General features: G+C 54.8%; 1 protein-coding gene across 6 annotated transcripts in view; it reads left to right on the top strand.

The window, feature by feature from the left end:
* The window catches only part of HMCN2 (hemicentin 2), a 169,643-nt gene that overhangs the window by 95,707 nt on the left and 51,950 nt on the right, over nucleotides 1-21,986 (top strand). For all 6 annotated transcript variants that reach the window (XR_010148824.1, XM_016961863.3, XM_063788167.1 and 3 more), the window contains 17 exons: nucleotides 1,343-1,500; nucleotides 2,201-2,324; nucleotides 3,988-4,163; nucleotides 4,906-5,002; nucleotides 5,151-5,270; nucleotides 7,553-7,714; nucleotides 8,845-9,126; nucleotides 10,239-10,406; nucleotides 11,565-11,678; nucleotides 12,316-12,402; nucleotides 13,819-14,010; nucleotides 14,884-15,057; nucleotides 15,196-15,309; nucleotides 15,836-15,978; nucleotides 16,968-17,118; nucleotides 18,555-18,773; nucleotides 21,540-21,653. Coding sequence is in view for 5 of the 6 variants with exons in the window: in XM_016961863.3 (XP_016817352.3) it covers nucleotides 1,343-1,500; nucleotides 2,201-2,324; nucleotides 3,988-4,163; nucleotides 4,906-5,002; nucleotides 5,151-5,270; nucleotides 7,553-7,714; nucleotides 8,845-9,126; nucleotides 10,239-10,406; nucleotides 11,565-11,678; nucleotides 12,316-12,402; nucleotides 13,819-14,010; nucleotides 14,884-15,057; nucleotides 15,196-15,309; nucleotides 15,836-15,978; nucleotides 16,968-17,118; nucleotides 18,555-18,773; nucleotides 21,540-21,653 (2,595 nt within the window). In the remaining variant the exon portion in view is untranslated. The remainder of the gene's footprint in view (nucleotides 1-1,342; nucleotides 1,501-2,200; nucleotides 2,325-3,987; nucleotides 4,164-4,905; nucleotides 5,003-5,150; nucleotides 5,271-7,552; nucleotides 7,715-8,844; nucleotides 9,127-10,238; nucleotides 10,407-11,564; nucleotides 11,679-12,315; nucleotides 12,403-13,818; nucleotides 14,011-14,883; nucleotides 15,058-15,195; nucleotides 15,310-15,835; nucleotides 15,979-16,967; nucleotides 17,119-18,554; nucleotides 18,774-21,539; nucleotides 21,654-21,986) is intronic.

Genomic DNA, 21,986 nt, shown 5'->3' with positions numbered 1-21,986 from the left:
CACTCATCCATCCATCTACCTCCTCATCCATCCGTTACCCCATCCATCCATCATCCATCCATCCATCCAACCATCCATCCATCCATCCATCCATCCATCCCACCCATCCATCCACCCATCCATCCACCCACCCATCCATCCATCAACTCATCCACCCCTCCATCCATCCACCCATCCACCTATCCACCCATCCATCCATCAACTCATCTATCCATCCATCCATTCATCCATCTCTCATCCATCCATTTATCCACCCAACCATCCTTTCATTCATTTATCTACCCACCTGTCTGCCCACCCATCCACCTGCCCATTTGTCTACCTGTCCATCCTCCCATCCACCCACCCATCTATCCATCCATCCATCTACTACCCATCTACCTATTCACCATCCATTCACTCATTCAACTACCCATTCTTTCCTTGATCCATTTTCTATCCAACCACACTTATTGAGTCCATGCTCTGGGGCAGACACTGGACCTAGAGCCCTAAATAAGACAGACCTAGGAGCTTTCAGTCTAGTGGAGGACACAGCAATCAGATCATTCCCCAGAGTACTACTTGATGTCAATTGTGATAGCAGCTGGTGAACATGAGGTGCAACTGAGCACCTATAACAGGGCACTGACTTGGCCTGTGGAGTCCAGGAGGCATCTTTGACACTTGGATACCTACACTGAGGTCTCTGCCAAGGCCTGAGGTTATGAAGATCTGGGGAATTTGAGAAACTGAAAGGAGGCCACGGGGCCTGGGATTTACAACACTGAGAAGAGGGCCAGGATGGTGCTGGTGGCCATATGGAGGCTGGACCTCTTGGGCCTCATGGGCCATGGGAGAGGTTGGTTCTAAGAGCAGTGGGTAGCTGGGCAGAGGCCTGGGACCCTGGGCATCATGGCTGGTGCCTCCCAGATACAATGGAATCTTCTGGCTATTTTCTGCCAAAAGGGGACTGCCTGTAATATGGTATTTCATCTCACACCCCTGAGTTAGGAAGTAGCACTGTCCAGGGACCCTTGGTCCCCTCCCCATCCCCATAATAAATGACCTTCTGCTGACCAGAGGCCTGAGTGCGAGTGCTGCTTCCTGGCTGGTCAGTCTTGGGCAGGTGACTTCCCCTCTGTGAGCCTCAGTTTCCCATCTATAGAAGCCTCATGGTGGTGTTGAAAGGATGGAAGTAGCAGCCTTGGGGGCAGTGGAGTGGCTCAGAGCCCGTGTCTGGATGGCTGTCCTTGTGCTTTTGCTGTGGCTGTGTGCTCCTGCAGGGGTGCCCAGCCAGGGGCCCTGCCTGCTTTGCCCCAGTGGGGCTCAGCCTGTACCCCATGTCACCCCTGCGCTGCAGTGCCCCCTCGAATCACGCTGCCACCCAGCCTGCCAGGCCCTGTGTTGGTCAACACCCCTGTCCGGCTGACCTGCAATGCCACCGGTGCCCCCAGCCCCACACTGATGTGGCTGAAGGATGGAAACCCTGTGTCCCCTGCAGGGACCCCTGGCCTGCAGGTCAGTAGGGCTGGGTGGCCCCGGCTCACCTCCCTGCACCTCCCGTAGATGCTGGGAACAGAGGTCAGGCCCTGGGAACTTAGGGTGAGGGAGAAGCAGCGATAGCCCAGGGCCGAGGGCTGGAGGGAGGTGGGACTGAACAGAGAGGCTGGAGCCACACTGCCCAATGGTAATGACACATTCAATGAACATGAACCACCTACATCACTGTAAATGTTCTTGTGGCCACAGTAAACTGAGTAAAAAGAAACAGGTGAGATCAATGTTAATAATACACGTTAGTTAATCCAATATATCCAAAATAGCTTCATTTCACCATGGGATCAATACAAAATAATTATTGAGATATTTTATATTCTTCTTTTCATATTAACTCTTTGAAGTCCGTGGCATATTTTGTACCTGGGGCCTGTCTCAATTTGGCCTGGCCACATTTCAAGGGCTCACTGGCCATGTGTGGCGAGTGGACAGAGGGGCTCTAGAGGACTCTTCCTGAGGTCCAGTGTCATTGCCAGCTGGCAGAGGTCCGGAGGCCCAGATGCAACCCTGGGTTTCCCTGCATCACGAGGGGCTCTGAGTCTGGGGCAGGCTGTCCAGGCGTGCTCGGCAGCAGGGCCGGCTTGGGCAGGTGGGGTTCTGCCCCTTGGGGCCTGCAACAGCAGGACAGTTGCCTAATTTGGGCTTCCCCCTGGGGTCACAGGTCTTCCCTGGGGGCCGGGTCCTCACCTTGGCTAGTGCCCGGGCCTCCGACTCTGGGAGGTACTCCTGCGTGGCTGTGAGCGCGGTGGGCGAGGACCGTCAGGATGTTGTCCTGCAAGTCCACAGTGAGTCTCAGACTGGGAAAGCCATGTGGTTCAGAGCAGCGACTCCAAGGAGATGGGGTGGGGGGCATTCCCAGTCACTTCCAAAGGGAGAGAGGCTGGGTGGATGGAGGAGTGTCCACCTGAGAACAGCTGCCTTCCAGTAGGAATCAGTGAGATCCAGAGACCTGCCCTGGAGTATGAGCTCCTGCAACGGGTGGGAGGGTGGGCAGGTGGCCCCGCATAGCCAGGAGCTCTGCCCCATGTTCAGGGAGACGCGGAAGGGGTGTGAAGTAGCAGGAACAGCATGGAGTGGTGGTTAGGAAAGCCGGCTCTTGAGTGTCCCCGACATGGGGTTCAAACCCTGCCTCTGTGACTTTGAGCTGGTCACTTTGCTTCTCTCGGCCACCATTTCTTCATCTGCAAAATGGGAAGAATAGCACTCACCTCAAAGGTCACCATGGGGACTCACTAAGCCTCTGAGCTCATGAAGCTACTGTAACCACAGTAGCTTATTTTTAAATGTCCTCCTCTGGGTTTTTCTGGGGCTCTGTGGAGGTGTAAGAAAGCATGCTGGGAGCTGGGCATGGTGGCTCACGCCTGTAATCCCAGCACTTTGGGAGGCTGAGGTGGGTGGATCACTTGAGGTCAGGAGTTCGAGACCAGCCTGGCCAACGCAGTGAAACCCCGTCTCTACTAAAAATACAAAAAATTAGCTGGGTATGGTGGTGCGTGCCTGTAGTCCCAGCTACTCGAAAGGCTGAAGCAGGAGAATCACTTGAACCCGGGAGGGAGAGGTTGCAGTGAGCTGAGATCATGTCACTGCACTCCAGCCTGGGCAATGGAGCCAGACTCTGTCAAAAAAAAAAAAAGAAAGAAAGAGAGAGAGAGAAGGAAGGAAGGAAAGAAGGAAGGAAGGAGAGAGAGAGAGAAAGAAAAAGAAAGGAAAAAGAGAGAAGGAAGGAAGGAAAGAGAAAGAAAAAAAGAAAGAAAACGAATGAACGTAGTCTTGGGCGGGAGGTTATAGGAAGGATTCGATTCTAGCTCTTTCCCTTTGCTGGAGTGAAGATGGTGGTTAACACATATTGTATGCCCAAGAGCCCCACCTGTGCCATTGGATTGAACCTCATGGCGGCCCCATCAGGTGGGGATTTTCATTATCTCCACTTTACAGACGAGGAGACTGAGGCCCAGGAGTGCAAGTAGCATCCCCAGGGCCTCGCATGGCGAGCGAGTGGTGGAGGGCAGGATTCTACCCCATGAGTTCTCCCCCTGGACCCTGCGTTCCTTCCTGCAAAGCTGCACTGGTTATTTTTGCTTCAGGGGCAAAAGGTGGTTCTCAGACCTGCTTAAAAAAAAATTTTTTTTAAACAAAAATTTTAAATTTTAGAAAGTTTTGAGATAACTGTGGGTAATTATAGATTCACAGACATCTGTAAGAAATAACACAGGGGGACCCTGAGTTTCCTTCCCCAATTTCCCTCCGTGGAAACATGCTGCAGAAATCTGGGATGTGGATATCGTGACAATTTTACTCAGACTGGCTCCTCCGAAGCAGGACTGAAGGCAGAGGAAGGGTGGTCACTCCTGGCTGCTGCGAGTAGCTAGGCCTGACCCAGGGTGTGGCCCCTCCTTGCCAGCCCCACCCGTGTGCCTGAGGGAGCCCCTCTCCTGCCCCCTCCTGCAGTGCCCCCTAGTATCCTTGGAGAAGAGCTGAATGTGTCCGTCGTGGCCAATGAGTCAGTGGCCCTGGAGTGCCAGAGCCACGCCATGCCCCCTCCTGTGCTGAGCTGGTGGAAGGACGGGCGGCCCCTGGAACCACGGCCTGGAGTCCACCTCTCCGCAGACAAAGCCTTGCTGCAGGTGTGCAGGCCCCCGGCCAGCCAAGCAGGCCTCCACCTCGGCCCAAGGGCAGGGTGGGGCCTGCAGGTGCCCCAGCTCAGTGACCTGCAAGCCCCTTTCCCCCCAGGGGATGGGGGACAAAACCCCAGGACTGGTTCCTCGGGGCCTCCCTCAGGGCCCCTGACTCAGCTGAGTGGCGCCAGCTGTTGGGTTAGAACCTTCCTCACCTGCCTGCTCCTCCTCCCACCCCCCTACACCTTGTGATATGATCATTGCCAACTCAGAGCACTGCCATTTGGTTTCCCCTCCTTCCGTTCATTCTTCAAAGCCACAGCCTAGCCCCAGCAACCCCATGTCAGGATCTGACCCCTGAGGACAGGTCCCCTGCACCCCACCAGCCTCATTCCTCCACCTTCTCTTCGGGTCTGTTTTCTTGGGCTTTCCAAAGAGGCTGGGAGCCGATGAAATGCAGGAGCAGGTCTGATCCAGTCACATGCCTCCGCCTTAGCAGATCTGGGCCATGAAGGTCGGGAGGCTGGCAGGACTGCCATCAAGGGGGCCCTTCTCAGTCCCACCACAGGCACGTGCTTCTGGAAACTTCCCAGTGCAGCTGGTGGGGAGATACTGTCACTGCCCCGTGCTCCAAGTGGGCAGCTTGGGGGCTCAGCAAGGTCACGTGACATGTCTGCAGTCACACAGTCTGTCCAGGGCTCACCCATCTCTGTGCTGTCCCCGCCCATGGGGTGTCTTTGCTCTCTGCCAGGTGGACAGAGCCGATGTGTGGGATGCGGGCCACTATACCTGTGAGGCACTGAACCAGGCCGGCCGCTCAGAGAAACACTACAATCTGAACGTCTGGGGTGAGGGTCTCCCAGGCTGGGCAGGGGGAGGGGGCTGCTGCCTTGATTGCGCCCCAGGACACAGCCCTCCTCCAGCCTGCCCTCGCGTTGCTCATCCCCTCCCCATCTCAGCCCCACCCCCACTAACCCTCTCTCTGCTCTGACTCAGTTGCTCCAGTGTTCCCCTCGAGGGAATCCCACACCCTGACTGTGAGAGAGGGGCACCCTACCAGGCTGTCCTGCGAATGCCGGGGTGTCCCCTTCCCCAAGATCTCCTGGAGGAAGGACGGTAGGATTGCTGCCCTCACCCAGCCCCACCTCATTGCCAGGCACAAGGAGGCTATGCCCAGCCCCCACTGGTTACCCCCACCCCAGAGCCTAGCTGAGATGGTGGGGGTCTTATGCCTCGAGGGGTGGGGATCCTGGTTACAGAAGTGATGCTTCCCCCAGCCCCTCTCTACTCAGTCCCTGAGCCTGCAGGAGCCCCTGGTCCTGCTCTGCCAGTAAGAGCTGGATTGAACTTCAGGCCTCACTTCAGACGTCGCTTCTTCCAGGAAGCCCTCCCTGACTGCCAGGCTGGGACAGAGCCTCCCTGATGCAGTCCCTGTCACTTGTCATGTCACCCACATTAGTCTTTCTTGTGTGTGCTCCTCCATTAGTCTGTGACCCCTGTGAGGCACCATGTTGACCACAGCTGAATTCCAAGTTCAGTGTATGGTACAAAAAAGGTGCTCAAAAAACATTTGGAATTCACTTCACCAATTTTTTTTTTTTTTGAGACAGAGTCTTGCTCTGTTGCCCAGGCTGGAGTGCAGTGGCACGATCCCAGCTCATTGCAACCTCCGCCTCCTGGGTTGGAGTGATTCTCCTGCCTCAGCCTCCTGAGTAGCTGGGATTACAGGCAGGTGCCACCATGCCCAGCTGTTTTGTATTTTTAGTAGAGACAGGGTTTCACCATGTTGGCCAGGCTGGTCTCGAACTCCTGACCTCAGGTGATCTGCCACCTCAGCCTCCCAAAGTGCTGGGATTACAGGCATGAGCCACAGCACCCAGCCCATTTAACCAATATTTATTGAGAGACTGTACCAGGCCCTGTTCTAGGCACTGGAAATATAGCAGAGGATAAAACAGATCCCCACCCTCACAATGGGAGCAATCAGATAATAAACACACAGTTAGTAAATGACTCGGTACCTTAGGTGATAAATGCTATGGAGAAAAATAAAGCTAGGAAGTGGGGAAAGATGTTCCGGGGGGTTGTAGGATTTGCAGTTTTAAGTTGGGTGGCCAGGAATGCTCGACCAAGCAGACTTGAAAAGCTAAGGGCTGAACATGAGAATATCACAGGGAAATGCACCCCAGGTGGAGGTAAGGGTAAGTGCAAGGGTCCTGGGGCAGGAATGCTGGTTGGATGGGGGAATGAGAGGAGGCAGGGAATCAGGGATGATGGAGGAGAGTGGAGCTGCCATTACCGAGATGGGAGACCCCAGGGGCAGATATGGTGGAAAGACCTAGCGTTTGGGGTGAATTAATCTTGAGACATCTGCTAAATACCTAGTGAGGTGTCAAGTGGATGGTGAGAGACAGGTGTCTGGAGCTCAGAGGAGAGGTCTGGGCTAGGAAGCAGCCTGGGAGTAGCGAGACAAGCTGAGGTCACCAGGACAGAGAGGGAGGAAGCAATGCCAGGTGGCCACTGGGTCTGCTTCCCTGATGGGACATGCATTGAGTCATGACCCAGCCCAGAGGTCTGCTTCTCTAGAGACAGAGGAGGAAGGGTTTAATCCAGTAGGTCGAGGTTGACAAATCCTCTTCCTCCAAGGGGTCTTCTTGATGCCAGGTCTACCAGTTGCCTGGTCACCCTCCTCAGGCCACTGTAGCTAAATGGATGGTTCTTCCTTCAGTAGCCTTTATTGAGCCTTGCTGTGTGCCAGGCCCTGGGGAGCCACTAAGGATCCCAGGGGGAGGCTGGTCGCGGTGGCTCATGCCTGTAATCCCAGCACTTTGGGAGGCCAAGGCAGTGGGTCACCTGAGGTCAGGAGTTAGAGACTAGCCTAACTAACATGGTGAAACCCCGTCTCCACTAAAAAATACAAAAATTAGCAGGGCATGGTGGTGTGCACCTGTAATCCCAGCTACTCGGGATGCTGAGGCATGAGAATCACCTGAACCCAGGAGGCAGAGGTTGCAGTGAGCCGAGATGGTGGCACTGCACTCCAGCCTGGGCAACAGAGAGAGACTGTCTCAAAAAAAAAAAAAAAAGGGATCCCAGAAGGAAATTGAGGCAGGGTCTGCCATTCCGGAGGGCTCAGGCCAGAGTAGGATTCAGATGGGGCACCTGTAGGCAGATCTGTGATGCAGAGAAGCCTAGGGGGATGGGGGGAGCTCAGAAGAGGCACCAGGACCAGAAGTGGCACTCATGGAAGGCTTCCCGGAAGAGGTAGTGTCTAAATGGACACCTGAAGGATGAGCAGGAATTGGCAAGAATGGGTAGGAGGACAAACTTTCCATATGGAAAGACATCACGTCCTTGCAAATGCCCTGGACCAGGAGTTTCTTTTTTCCTGCACCCAGGTCAACCCCTCCCCGGGGAGGGGGCTGGCCTCCAGCAGGTGTCGGCTGTGGGGAGGCTGTTGTACCTGGGACAGGCCCAGCTGGCTCAGGAAGGAACATACACCTGTGAGTGCAGCAACGTGGCAGGGAACAGCAGCCAGGACCTGCAGCTGGAGGTGCACGGTGGGTGAGCTGGGCGGGGGCTGGAAGGGTCTGGGATCATGGGCTGGCTGGGCAGGCGCCGCCCCGAAATCGGAGCAAATACAGGGAAGTGATGGTGTGTGGTGCAGGCTTTCTCCTCCCTCACGTTCCTGGTGTGTGAGTCCGTTCTCACACTGCTCTAAAGACACTACCTGAGACTGGCTAATTTATAAACGAGAGGCTTAATTGACTCACAGTTCCACATGGCTGGGGAGGCCTCAGGAAACCCACAATCATGGCGGAAGATGAAGGGGAAGCAAGGCACGCCTTACATGTCGGCAGGAGAGAGAGAGCCAGGGGGGAAGCACCAGACACTTATCAAACAACCAGATCTCCTGAGAACTGACTCACTCACTCGCTATCAATCACAAGAACAGCGTAGGGGAAACCGCCCCGATGATCCAATCACCTCCCACCAGGTCCCTCTCTCTGCACGTGGGGATTACAATTCGAGATGAGATTTGGGTGGGGACACAGCCAAGCCATATCACCTGGCATTTTAACTGCCCCTCCCACGCAGCTTCTCACTAACCCAAGCATTGGGGGTGGGGGCTGCAGCACATTCCCTAAGGGCCCCCCAATGGTCCAGAGGAGAAAAGCCACATCTGAAACAGCTGGAAACCCGAAAGAAGCGTGAGCATTATGTGAAGCTCCTATATATGATGGAAACCTAAAGCCCTATCTACTGGTCCTGCAGTGATGAAATGAAATCCCCCAGCCTCGTAAAAATCCTGCTACAAAATAAAACCAGGAACAGCGCTGTTCAACATCTTGAGGAGAAACCCACCCGTAGAATAATTTCCCACCCCCAACCAGTCCCAACAACTGTTGAAGCTCCAGGAAGTCTCTGGTTTTTGAGGAAGAAAACCCGTCACACTTCCTGAAAGGGCTGTTCCCCACATAGCAGGCCTGCCTGTGACTCCCAGGCTGTAGTAGCAGTAGGGTGCTGTTATGACCCCATTGTTGGGAAGGAAAATGGAGGTGAGGTCACGAGGTCACACAGCCAGCGATGGCAAGGGGAGAGGGTATGTCCCTATTGGGCCCAGGGTAAGTGTGTGGTGCCTGGTGGCCCCAGCAGCTTTCTCTGATGGGCTTTCTCCCCATCCCAACAGTTCCCCCTCAGATTGCCAGTCCCCGGGAGCTTCCCACACAAGTCTCTGTGGTCCAGGATGGAGTGGCCACTCTGGAGTGCAACGTCACAGGGAAACCCCCTCCGACAGTGACATGGGAGCGGGATGGCCAGCCCGTGGGGGCTGAACTGGGCCTGCAGCTGCAGAACCAGGGTCAGAGCCTGCATGTGGAGCGGGCCCAGGCTGCCCACGCTGGACGCTACAGCTGCGTGGCCGAGAACCTGGCTGGGAGGGCAGAGAGGAAGTTTGAGCTCTCCATACTGGGTGAGGACCAGCAGCTGCTGGAGGAGTTGGGCTGGGGCAGATTAGAGTGGGCAAGGCGGGTTCAATCTCCAGGCACAGCCCTCAGGCTGTGATCCTGGGGTCACACCTGTTCTTTCTGGAGTCGGGGCTCTAATGAGAGCTGCTGGTAGGGGGGAGCCGCCAACACTGCTCTCAAAATCAGGACTGGTCCCAAATGGCCCCAATTTCCCCCAATTCGCCTCTCCTCCCTCCCTCTCTCCCTCTTGGGTTTACTCTTCCTCTACTCTGTTCTGGGCACTGGGGAAGTAAGCAGTCCCTGTCCTGCATGACTGGTATGTGATGGGGAGAATTCAGGGGCTTGTGAGAGACCAGGAAAACCTTGAATACTGTTGGGGCAGGTCAGGGCAGCCTCCCAGAGGAGGTGCCCTTTAAGCCGGACCATAAAGGGTGAGTAGGAGTTAGGCAGCTGCTAGGTGAGGGGAAGCACGTGCCAGGCAGAGGGTGGCTGGGGCAGCCTCATGCATTCCATCATTTACTGAGCTCCTACTGTATGCCTGAAGGATAATTCAGGGTGGAGATAGGGAGTGGTAAGAGATAGGGTGGGAGAGGTGGGCGGAATCAGTTTAGGGAGGGTGCCCCTCACCGTTGCTGGGATCTCGAACCTCATCCAGATATCCCCAACACCCCCACCCCCCTGGGTAGAGAGTGGCTTCCTTCAGGAACACGTTCCTTCAGAAATGCAGCGTTGCCACTTAGCTTCCACACGTGGATTTAGGAAGCACATCTGGCTTCGCCTTTGCACTAATTCCAGTCCCACTGGCTCAGCGCTTGCTCTGCCCAGGTACTGGACTGGGCGCTTTCACGTGTTCATGTTGAATCCCCCAGCATCCCGCTGAGGGCTTGGGGAGACTGAGGCCCAAGGAGCCTGCCCGACTCCAGAGCCCAGCCTGTGGCACCATGGGCTCCCTCCTAGGTGTCCTCACTTTAGGGGGAGCAGCTCTGCTCTCGTCACTTCTGCTCCTCAGACTCTCCCAATTGGGTGGAGTTGGGGGGCAGTCAGTGGGGCTGGGGAAGGAGCATGAAGCACACAGCCCATATCTGCACCCTGAATGTGGCTTCTTCTTTGTGTCCAGTGCCCCCAGAGCTCATTGGAGACTTGGACCCGCTGACCAACATCACTGCTGCCTTGCACAGCCCCTTAACTCTGCTCTGTGAAGCCACGGGGATCCCACCTCCAGCCATCCGCTGGTTCCGAGGGGAGGAGCCTGTCAGCCCCGGGGAGGACACCTACCTGCTGGCAGGTATCATACCAGCTAAGGTTGGATCCTGGGAATCAGGTCAGGCTCTCTGCCTCTGACACTATCCATTACATGCCCATGACCTCTGACTCTGAGCTGCCAGGCCTGGTTGGAATAATCATTCCAGCTGCTGGTCCCCAAAGAATGCAACCCAAAACACTAGTCAGGTGAGGTGCTCCAGGAAAATATCATGGATTTAGATAAATTTGGAAAAGGCTTCCTGCTCTGCTCATCTAGAGAACCACAGTGAACATTTGCATAGCAAAGGTTCTGATAAGTCCTGCAGAAAAAAAAAAAACTTTGGCACTTATATATAACATCCCACAGAACAGTAACAAGTTTTGGATGTGCTGATCTAAGCACCTTCTCCTCTGAATATTTATCCTCCTCATAAAATGGGTTTGTGTGGTTCTTGCTGGTATACAAATGAGGAACTGAGGCCCAGGAGTCTCTGTCCCATCCAAATCCTGCAAGGACTTCAAGGCCCCTGAGGCTATGCCTCAGTCACCCATTGGTTGTTCCACGTAGCCCATGATGAGATGGCAAATACATTTCCTCTTGGGCATCACTTCTGAGCACTTGGTAAGAATTGCCGGGTGCATTCTGTGGATAGGAATTCAGAGACTGCATTGGGCCCAGTGGAAAGGAATGTGGCAATCAGTTAGTAATGTCTGCTCTGGGTGCAGTAACAGCAGTGGTGTCCTGCGTCCTGTGTATCTGCCCTCCACACACTGATCTTGGGAGACCCTTGGGTTCCTCTGAAAGGAGCTGTCTCTCCCTGAGAGATCCTTGGGAGGAGAAGCCCTTTTACCATGTCTGTCAGAGTAGAGCAGAGATCTGCTGGGCCAGGACTACATAACCCATTGCTCTCCCTTCAGCTCCAGCCAATCCCCAGAGCCAGGGGTGGCCAGGGTGACAGATACTTCTTGCTAGAGCAGGGTCCTCAGATTTATTCTGGTACGTGTCTAATCTCTAGGCAGCTCCATCCATTTGTTTACCCTCCTGGGCCTCAGTTTGTGGATCTGAGGAACAGGACACAATGGGAGACAGACACATACACGTCTAATTATAATGCCTTTTCCTGCTGGGCAGCAGGGGGCTCGGCTTGGGACAGAATGCTGCTCAGAGCCATGCTTGGGGCCCACGCCCCTCCCTCCCCAGGTGGCTGGATGCTGAAGATGACTCAGACACAGGAGCAAGACAGTGGCCTCTACTCATGCCTGGCAAGCAACGAGGCTGGGGAGGCGCGGAGGAACTTCAGTGTGGAGGTGCTGGGTGCGTTACAACCCCATTCTCATGGGTGCCCTATGAACTGTTCCCCACTGCCGGGGAGCTCCCAGAGGCAGGTCCCCAGACTCATGGCTCATGCTGTAGCAGGGGCCCAGCACAGAGAAGGAGGGAGAAGCTAAGCCTTGTACACTTTGCCTCATCAAAAACCTTTGTTCAAGCCTGGGCAGTGTGGTGAAACCCAGTCTCTATTAAATGTACAAAAATTAACTGGGCATGGTGGTACACGCCTGTAGTCTCAGCTACTCAGGAGGCAGAGGCTGCAGTGATTGTGCCACTGCACTCCAGCCCAGGTGACAAGAAACCTCTGTTCTCAGGCCACCATGGAACTTTCCAGAAACAGCAGGGACAATCCAAAGTGGAAGGGGGCAAATATTTTTGACACCACTAAGACTGCCTGCCTCTCATCAGAGTCTTCTTCTGAGACACTGGTACTTCCATCAGGCAGCAGGAAATGTTTCTTAAACTCACCACCCTATGGAAACAGGCATGGGATGGGGAAACTGAGGCACAAGAAACGGTGGGCTCTTGGCTTCTTGTTCTGTGATTGTGTAGCCTGGGCGGGCCAGCCCCCCCACCCCCACCCGACCCCATCACTAGCCATTTGTCTCCCTGCTTCTCCCAGTTCCTCCCAGTATTGAGAACGAGGACTTGGAGGAGGTGATCAAGGTCCTTGAGGGACAGACTGCCCATCTTATGTGCAACATCACAGGTAAGGGCCACATGATGTGGTGGGCTGGGAGAAGGGGTGGGAAGGCACCTTCAGAAAGGAGGGGATCCCTGGGGATCTGCCCACCTGCCCCAGCCCCACTCCTCCTGACTGGGGTCTCTCTACGTCTTGGACCCGGCACCAGGTCCCAGCTCATCTTTGCATGTGTTCTTCCATCCCAAACACTCTTCCCTCTCCCTACCTCACTACAGACCTCAGCTTTCAGGACCTTCCACAGGGAGTCCTTGGCTGGCCCCTAAGGCCCAGTGGGCCACCTCCACTGGGCTCCCACAAGCCCCCGTGCTTCCCTGTCCTAGCACTGACCCACATTGGACCATAGTGGCCTTGTGGCATCTGAGCTTCTTGAAGACCCAGCTGCTGCCTTGTCACCATGGTTTCCCCAGTGCCTGGCAGAGTAGGCTCCCATTCATGCTTATGGGTTGAAGGATGGATGGATGGATGGATGGATGGATGGATGGATGGGTGGGTGGGTGGGTGGATGGATGGATGGATGGATGAATGGATAGATGGATAGGTAGGTGGGTGGATGGATGGATGGATGGATGGATAGATGGATGGATAGGTGGATGGATGGATGGATGGATGGATGGATAGGTAGGTGGATGGATGGATGGATGGATGGATGGATGGATGGATGGATGGATGGATAGGTAGGTGGATGGATAGATGGATAGTAGGTGGATGGATAGATGGATAGGTAGGTGGATGGGTAGATGAATGGGTGGATGAATGAATGAGGGTTGGATGGATGGATGTGTGGATGGGTGCATGGATGGATGGATGGATGGATGGATGGGTGGATGGAGAAATTTGTGGCTGAATAAAAGGATAGGTGGGTAGGTAGATGGTTGGATGGTTGGGTGGTTGGGTGGGTGAATGGGTGGATGGTTGGGTGGATGGATGAATGGAGAAATGAATGGATGATTGGTTGAATGGAGGGATAGTTGGGTAGGTAGATGAATGGATGGTTGGATAGTTGGATGGTTGGGTGGATGGGTGGGTGGATGGGTGGGTGGTGGGTGTGTGGACGAATAGAGAGATGAATGGATGATTGAATGGAAGGATAGGTGAGTGGGTAGATGAATGGATGGTTGGATGGATGGATGGATGGGTGGGTGGTGTGTGGGTGGGTGGATGAATGAATGGATGGAAGGAATACCTTGTTTTTCTGTCTTGCCTGTCTATACTAAGCCATCTCTACCCATTCCTCAGTAAGGAGAAGGCAGCCAAATCACAGAGGAAGGGGCACAGGCTGCTGCTGCTTCTTGTTGTGCCTCATGGGCCTCTGGGCCAGGATGGAAAATTCACATCCCCTGATCCATCTGGGAGCAGCCTGTGACCCCTGGGCTGCCCTAGTCAAAGCCTGCCAAGTTGTCTCATTCTCTGCTCTGCATACAGGCCACCCACAGCCCAAGCTCACATGGTTCAAAGATGGCCGGCCTCTGGCTAGGGGAGATGCTCACCACATCTCCCCAGACGGAGTCCTCCTGCAGGTCCTCCAGGCAAACCTGTCCAGTGCTGGCCACTACTCCTGCATTGCAGCCAACGCTGTTGGGGAGAAGACCAAACACTTCCAGCTCAGTGTCCTGTGTAAGTTTTGGGCATCTCCTGGCCACCGCAGGTGCTGGAGGGAGGGAGAAGCAAGGTGACTGGCTCCTTACAGACAACTTCCCACAAACCATTCTACTATTTTTCTTCTAATTCTCCGAGTTTGACAACAAAAATCATATAGCGACTCTATTGACAGAACATTTATTATGGGCCAGGCATTTCAACAGGCCTGATTGATTGAATCTTCACAATGACACTAGGAGGTGGGAGATGTGCTTATCCCCATGTCATTGATGAAGCCCTGAGGCTCAGAGAGGTGACAAGAGTTATTGCCAGGCCCTAGGGTGGTGGGTTCACAACCAGGCATCTCTCCATCTCCTGAGGACAATACATACCTACTATTCTGTAAGCCTAGAGAAACAGAGCATCTATCAAATGAGAGGGGCACAGACCAGCTTAGAAAAATCTGTTTCTAAAATGGTGGCAGTTAAAAGGAGAGTCCCCTGCGGGGGTTGAAAGAAGAAATCTTGGGACCAATGAAAGCAAAGCTACTCTACTCAGCGGGGAACAAAGCCCCCAACTCCCACTCCCCCCTCAAACAGAATTGAGAAGCCTCTGGTTAATTGGTAGAGAGGCTGGATGTTGAGAAGCTATGGGGAAATGCAGGCAAAAATTATTCAGCTTTCCCTTGTAGTATTGCTTAGCGTTTGGAGAGCTGGGCTCTGGGTCACCTAGGCCTGAGTTCAAGCCTGGCCACCCCGGGCATGGGCTTCTCTGAGCCTCAGTTTCCCATCTCTGTAATGTAACTGACAGAAGTACCGAGGCCAGGCACCGGGGTCTGAGGCTTTCCTGGTCCTTAGTCTAGGGTCAGGGATCTCTGCTCATAACTGCCTCCCCGGCCCCCCATCACAGTGGCTCCCACCATCCTGGGAGGGGCCGAGGACAGTGCAGATGAGGAGGTGACCGTGACTGTCAACAACCCCATCTCTCTGATCTGCGAGGCCCTGGCCTTCCCTTCCCCCAACATCACCTGGATGAAGGACGGGGCCCCGTTTGAGGCCTCCAGGAACATCCAGCTGCTCCCAGGTGACACCCTCTGGGGGGAAGGAGGGAGGGAACAGGTGACATGTCATCAGAATTGGAGGAGAGGACCTGTGAGCCTGTCCTCATGCCTGGCATGAGGCTGCAGATTCGGGGTGACACTGGCCACTGGCCCCTACACAGGTACCCACGGGCTGCAGATCCTGAATGCCCAGAAGGAAGATGCTGGCCAGTACACCTGCGTGGTCACCAACGAGCTCGGGGAGGCCGTGAAAAACTACCATGTGGAAGTGCTCAGTGAGTCGGGGACCCTGGGGCACAGCCGGGTGGGCAGAAGACCACCCAGGAACCTAGGGGACCAGGCACCTGAGCCACCCTTGGTGCTCCAGGGGGTCTCCATGTGGCATATGTCCTCTGACAGTCACCGGGCAGCTAGGGCGGGCTCCAGAGGACACAATGAGGAGAGAACAGTGAGTTAGGGCTTGTGCCACTTGGGCTCCCAGACCCACTGCAGTCCTAGTTTCCTCCTGCCACTTCTGCTTTGGAGTATAAACAGAGGCTCTGCAGATTGAGACTTGGGACCCCCAAGGAAGTCCTCTGAGGTGACCCCAGAAATTCCCTTGCCTCAGACCTGCCCCATCCTATAACTCTTGCAGACAAATGCTCTCTCCCTTAAGTGGACAGCCAGGAGCAGGCTGGCTTCCAGGATCCCTGTGTCTCTTGGGCCGGCCCCCATTTCTGAGGCTACCCCCAGGACCAGGGTAAGCTCAGGGTTTCAGCACCCATCCCCCAGCTCTGCTCTCAGACCCCTCGTGCTTTTCAGTCCCCCCTTCCATCTCCAAAGACGACCCCTTGGGGGAGGTCGGCGTGAAGGAGGTGAAGACCAAGGTCAACAGCACCTTGACCCTGGAGTGTGAGAGCTGGGCTGTGCCCCCGCCCACCATCTGCTGGTACAAGGACGGACAGGTGAGTTTGAGACCCCCTGCGCAGCTTCTGGCTCTCACCTCTGCTTCCAGCTGGTTCTGCTTGGAACCTTCCAGAAAAGGCTTCCCTTAAAGCACCTAGCCCTAGAGCTGGTCCGGGCCCCAGTCACCCTTTATTTATTTTATTTTTATTTTTTTGAGATGGAGTCTTGCTCTGTCACCAAGGCTGGAGTGCAGTGGTGCAATCTTGGCTCACTGCAACCTCTGCCTCCTGGGTTCAAGCAATTCTCCCTGTCTCAGCCTCCTGAGTAGCTGGAATTACAGGTGCCCGCCACCATGCCCAGCTAATTTTTGTAATTTTTGGTAGAGATGGGGTTTCACCGTGTTGGCCAGGTTGGTCTCGCACTCCTGACCTCAGGTCATCTGCCCGCCTTGGCCTCCCAAAGTATTGGGATTACAGGCATGAGCCACCGCACCCAGCCTTTATTTTATTTTATTTTTTTATTTTTATTTTTGAGACAGAGTCTCGCTCTGTCACCCAGGCTGGAGTACAGTGGCACGATCTTGGCTCACTGCAGCCTCTGCCTCCTGGGTTCAAGTGATTCTCCTGCCTCAGCCTCCTGAGTAGCTGGGATTATAGGCGCCTGCCACCACGCCTGGCTAATTTTTTGTATTTTTAGTAGAGATGGGGCTTCTTCATGTTGGCCAGGCCGATCTCAAACTCCTGACCTTGTGATCCACCCACCTTGGCCTCCCGAAGTTCCAGGATTACAGGCCTGGCCACTGCGCCCGGCCATATTTTTAATAAAAAGTTGAACTCTTTGTAAACTTTAAACTCTACTATTTTCACCCATGTGTGGCCCTTCTCATCTTTATGCTCTATGGATTTGGTTTTATAAACGTCTCAGGGTGTTCTTGTCACTTTATGCTGCATTTTTGGAGAATGTATTGAGAAGTAAGCACATTTGTCTTGCTGCTCATGGCCCCTCATTTCTGATCTCCCTTCCCCTGACCCCCTCATCCTCCTCACAGCCCGTGACCCCCAGCTCGCGGCTGCAGGTCCTGGGTGAAGGGCGACTGCTCCAGATCCAGCCCACACAGGTCTCAGACTCGGGGCGGTACCTGTGTGTGGCCACCAATGTGGCTGGCGAGGACGACCAGGATTTCAACGTGCTCATCCAGGGTGCGTGGCGCCAGTGGGCCAGGGGTGGGGCGTCGGCCAGTGTGAGAACATTGCGGGGCTGGCCCTCCGCAGGCCCCCACCATGTGTCCTGCAGCTCACGCGCCACCCGTGGCATCTCCCACTGGCTCATCTCAGCAGCCCAGAACGGCACCCTGCCCCAACCCCTCTGCCTTGAGGGACCAAAGTCAAGACATGAGGGCTGTGGCCCCAAACCACAGAATTGAGTGGTGGAGCCTGGAATGGTCTGGTTGAGCCAGAACGCCACACTCTTAGCCCCTCTGCCAGATGCCTCTCGCGTTGTTAGGGAAACCTGGGGATTCGCTTCAGAATCTCTGGTCGAGAGTAAGCTGAGTGGCGGCCTCAATGGTTGAAACTGCTTATGGGTACCTGGGGCTCATTATATTCTTCTCTTGCTTGCGTCAGTGTTTGACGTTTTCCTTTTTAAAAAGTGAAGGAAGGAAAGGAGGGAGCCAGGAGTCAGAGAAGCTGGGAGGGAGAGGCTGGGAGGCTGGGATGAGGAGGCTGGGAAGGGGAGGCTGAGAGGCTGGGATGAGGAGGCTGGTAGGCTGGGATGGGGAGGCTGGGAAAGGGAGGCTGGGAGGGGGAGGCAGGGAGGCTGGGATGGGGAGGCCAGGAGGGGGAGGGTGGAAGGTAGGAAGGGGAGGCTGGGAGGCAGGGAGCTGGGAATGGGAGGCTGGGATGGGGAAGCTGGGAAAGAGAGGCTGGGAGGGGGAGGCAGGGAGGTGGGAAGGGGAGGCTGGGAGCGGGAGGCTGGGAGGCTAGAATGGGGAGGCAGGGAGGCAGGAGGCTGACAGGCAAGCTGGGCGATGGATAAGTGCTCAGAACCAGGTTTTGCTACACAATGCCCATGGAGTGTCCTGGCAGGAGGAACACCTGCTCTGGGCTGCTCATACCCTTTTTCATCTCCGGTGCTTCTGGCCACCAGTCCTCTAGCTCTGGCTCTGTCATGAACTGGTTGTTACCTGGGGACAACCTGGGGATGCCACGGCCCCCTCCAGGCCTTAATTTGATCCTTTGTAAAATGCAGGTGATCAAAGCAGGTGACCTTGAGGGCCCCCCTCCATTTCTAAAGCTGATGATTTTGTGCCTCTATGCTCTGATAAACAAACATCGGCTGAAGCTTAGTATCTGGCTTCCAACTGTGAAAAATATTTCCATGTTACAGGGAGTCTTTAGCGTCCATTAGACATGAGCTGCTTAGGGAATGAGCCTTATCCTAGTGCCCAGCACATAGTAGTTGCTCAATAAACACCGGTTTAGGGAGTGAGGGAATTTAACAGATGCCCTGACCCAAGGGAATGGCTCAAGTAATGGATTTCCGCACCTGGGAGAGGCTGGGACGAGAATCTCCGTGAGCAGAGGTGCATTCCCCACCGCCTGCTGTGCTTCCTAAGGGCTTTGTCTCCCCCATCCAGTGCCCCCCATGTTCCAGAAGGTGGGTGATTTCAGTGCAGCCTTCGAGATCCTGTCCCGGGAGGAGGAGGCCCGGGGCGGAGTCACGGAATACAGGGAGATCGTGGAGAACAACCCAGCCTACCTGTACTGCGACACCAACGCGATCCCACCCCCGGACCTCACCTGGTACAGAGAGGATCAGCCCCTCTCGGCCGGGGATGGGGTGTCTGTGCTGCAAGGTGGGTCAGGGGTGCGTGAAGAAAGTGGGCGCTTTGAGCTCTCCTGTGTGCTGCCTGCTGTGTGACCTTAAGCAGAGCACACAACCACTCTGGACCTTAGCTGCAATTTGTAAACTGGGGCTACAAGTTCTTTGCCTGTGTGAAGGCAAAGACTGGATTGCCTTTTGCCTCTGGTTTATAGAGCAGAGCCTCCTATCATGGGGCATGCCCTTCTGGGCTTCAAGATCTGTAATGTCCTTAAATGATCGGCAGAAGCTGCCACTTTCTCTGCAGAGGCAGCTGGCTTCTTTGTTAATCATCAACAAAGCTCATGACCCCAAACGCTGACGAAGCTCTAGCTGGGCACTGAAGGGCACACTGTGGTGGCTGAACTCATGTCTTTTGTGTCTGGGGTTTTTTTCTTTTTTTTTCTATTTTTATTTTTTGGGATGGAGTTTCGCTCTTATTGCCCAGGCTGTAGTGCAATGGTGCAACCTTGGCTCACTGCAACCTCCACCTCCTGGGTTCAAGTGATTCTCCTACCTCAGCCTCCCAAGTAGCTGGGATTACAGGCATGCGCCACCACGCCTGGCTACTTTTTATATTTTTAGTACAGATGGGGTTTTTCCATGTTGGCCAGCCTGGTCTCGAACTCCCGACCTCAGGTGACCCACTGTCTCGGATCGGCCTCCCAACATGCTGGGATTATAGGCGTGAGCCACCACGCTCAGCCAGGTTTTGTTTTTTCTTTCACCACCTTAAGTGGTATTTGTTTATTTAAGGTAATTTAATTTTTTTAAGTAAACCTTTTATTTTAGAATAATTTTTTGTAGGTGATTTTGACTTAAAAGGCTCCAGGGGTGGGGCTTAGAAATGCCCGGCCCACCTGGCTCATGAGGGAAGCCTGGGTGGTCTCTCTGTTTGAGATTCGAACTGTGTCCTGCCAGAGATGGCCCGGCAATGGGGCTGGTTTTGGGGAGAAGTGGTCAGTTGCACAGGTCTCCAATGAGCAGAATCAGACCAGGATTTCTACTTTGGTGCTTGCAAGAAAAGGAGGTGGCTGGGCGCCGTGGCTCACACCTGTAATCCCAGCACTTTGGGAGGCTGAGGTGGGAGAATCGCTTGAGCCCAGGTATTCAAGACCAGCCTGGGCAACATCGTGAGACCCCGTCTGTACAAAATATTTTAAAACTAGCTGGGCGTGGTGGCATGTACCTGTGGTCCCAGCTACTCAAGAGGCTGAAGAAGGAGAATCCCTTAAGCCCAGGAGGTCAAGGCTTCAGTGAGCCGTGATCACACCACTGCACTCCAGCCTGAGTGACAGATCAAGACTCTATCTCAAAAAAAGAAAAAAAAAAAAAAAAAAAAAGAAAAAAAAAAGAAGGAGGCCTCTTGCAGATCCAGGAGTGCAACTCTTACTGAACACTCTTAGTTCCTATTAGAAACCTCTGGACGGACCCCTTAACCTGGCCACTGACCACTGATCCTGACCCCACGTCCTGGGTGCACAGCAGGCTCTGTCACCTGCTGATCCCGATCAGACTCTAACCATCAGCTAATCCCAACCAATAGCTGAACCCAGACCACAGCCACCAACTGCCCCCCAGTCCTGCCCACTTACCTCCAACCCTACCACTCACCTCTCACCCTGACAACTGACCTCTAACCTCTGTTCTCTAATCCTGAGAAAATAGGCGTCATGGTCACAGCTGACCTGAATTCTTACCCTGACCTTACACTAACCTCAAACATCAACTGACCCTTACACTAACCTCAAACATCAACTGACCCCTACAATGCCACTGCTGCCTCAATCCTGGCCACTGGGCTCTGCAGGCTCTTAACCTGGTCAAGCCACCCACAGCCCGGGCCGGCCAGCCCCAACCTAGAATTCTGAGCATGCAGTAACCCTAACCAGGCCCCCACTGGAGACCAACTCCAGCCCCCATAGATGCCAGGCTCTGGCCTTGGCTGGCTCTTTTTTTTTTTTCTGAGATAGAGTCTCACTCTGTTGCCCAGGCTACAGTGCAGTGGCAATCTTGGCTCACTGCAACCTCTGCCTCCTGGGTTTAAGCGATTCTTCTGCCTCAGCCTTCTGAGTAGCTAGGATTACAGGTGTGCGCCGCCACACCCGGGGAATTTTTGTATTTTTAGTAGAGATGGGGTTTCGCCATGTTGGCCAGGTTGGTCTTGAACTACTGACCTCAGGTGATCTACCTGCCTTGGCCTCCCAAAGTGCTGGGATTGTAGGATTGTAGGCGAGAGCCACTGTGCCTGGCCCCTGGCTGGCTTTTGATCACAGAGGGTCCCAGGCGATGCCTCCCCGGCCCCCACCCCTACTTCTACCCCCACCAACCGCCACAGCCCCAGGAGCTGCCTCCTTGCCTCCTGAGTCTCTGCTTGGACTCTGCCCTTACCAAGGAGCTGGGCTCAGCACAGCAGCAGAGCTGAGCCAGCAACCACTGCTGTCACGCCCAGCACTGCCATGAAGGCTCAGGTTTGCCATCTGTAAGATGGGAGTGACAACAGCGTGTGCCCCACAGAGGCACTGTGGGACAGGCCGAGAATGTGCAGCCCAGGGCCTGGCACGCAGTGAGTGGTGGCTGTGCCCTGACTTGACTCCACTCCACCCGTGAGCTGGGCAGGACAGGCCGATTCTCCTCCTTTCACAGATGAGGCAGGGGACAGTCACATGTCCCAGGTCCACTCCAGAGGAGGGGGCAGCATCCTTGCTCTTGGGGGTGACTCTCATGCCTGAGCCCAGGCCTCTGTCCCGTGTCCCTGCAGGAGGCCGGGTCCTGCAGATCCCCCTGGTGCGGGCAGAGGATGCCGGGAGGTACTCGTGCAAGGCCTCCAACGAGGTGGGCGAGGACTGGCTGCACTACGAGCTGCTGGTGCTGAGTGAGTGGCGGGGCCTGCAGGTGGGGATTCCCGGGACTGCAGGCGCCGTAAGGGCCTCCCTCAGAAGGGGCCGAGGCAAAGTGCACACAGTCTTGCTGTACTCAGAGGTTGAAATTGGAGTTACATGCTTGGCCTCAAAGAATCATGCAGGACTGGGCGCAGGTTCCAAGTCAGAAGCTTCCTAGCTGTGTGACATCGAGCAAATCACAACCCTTTCTGTGCCCCCGATTCCTTCGCTGCGTTAGGGATTGGGAGGGCTTGGAGAGAAGGGCATGAGGATCCCGACCAGCGCCTGACACCAAGTGCCACTCTCGCCTCCACGGCCACCCCCGC

This window comes from Pan troglodytes, chromosome 11, assembly GCF_028858775.2.
Source record: "Pan troglodytes isolate AG18354 chromosome 11, NHGRI_mPanTro3-v2.0_pri, whole genome shotgun sequence".
Lineage (NCBI taxonomy): Eukaryota > Metazoa > Chordata > Mammalia > Primates > Hominidae > Pan > Pan troglodytes.
This window is presented reverse-complemented; position numbering and strand designations above follow the sequence as displayed.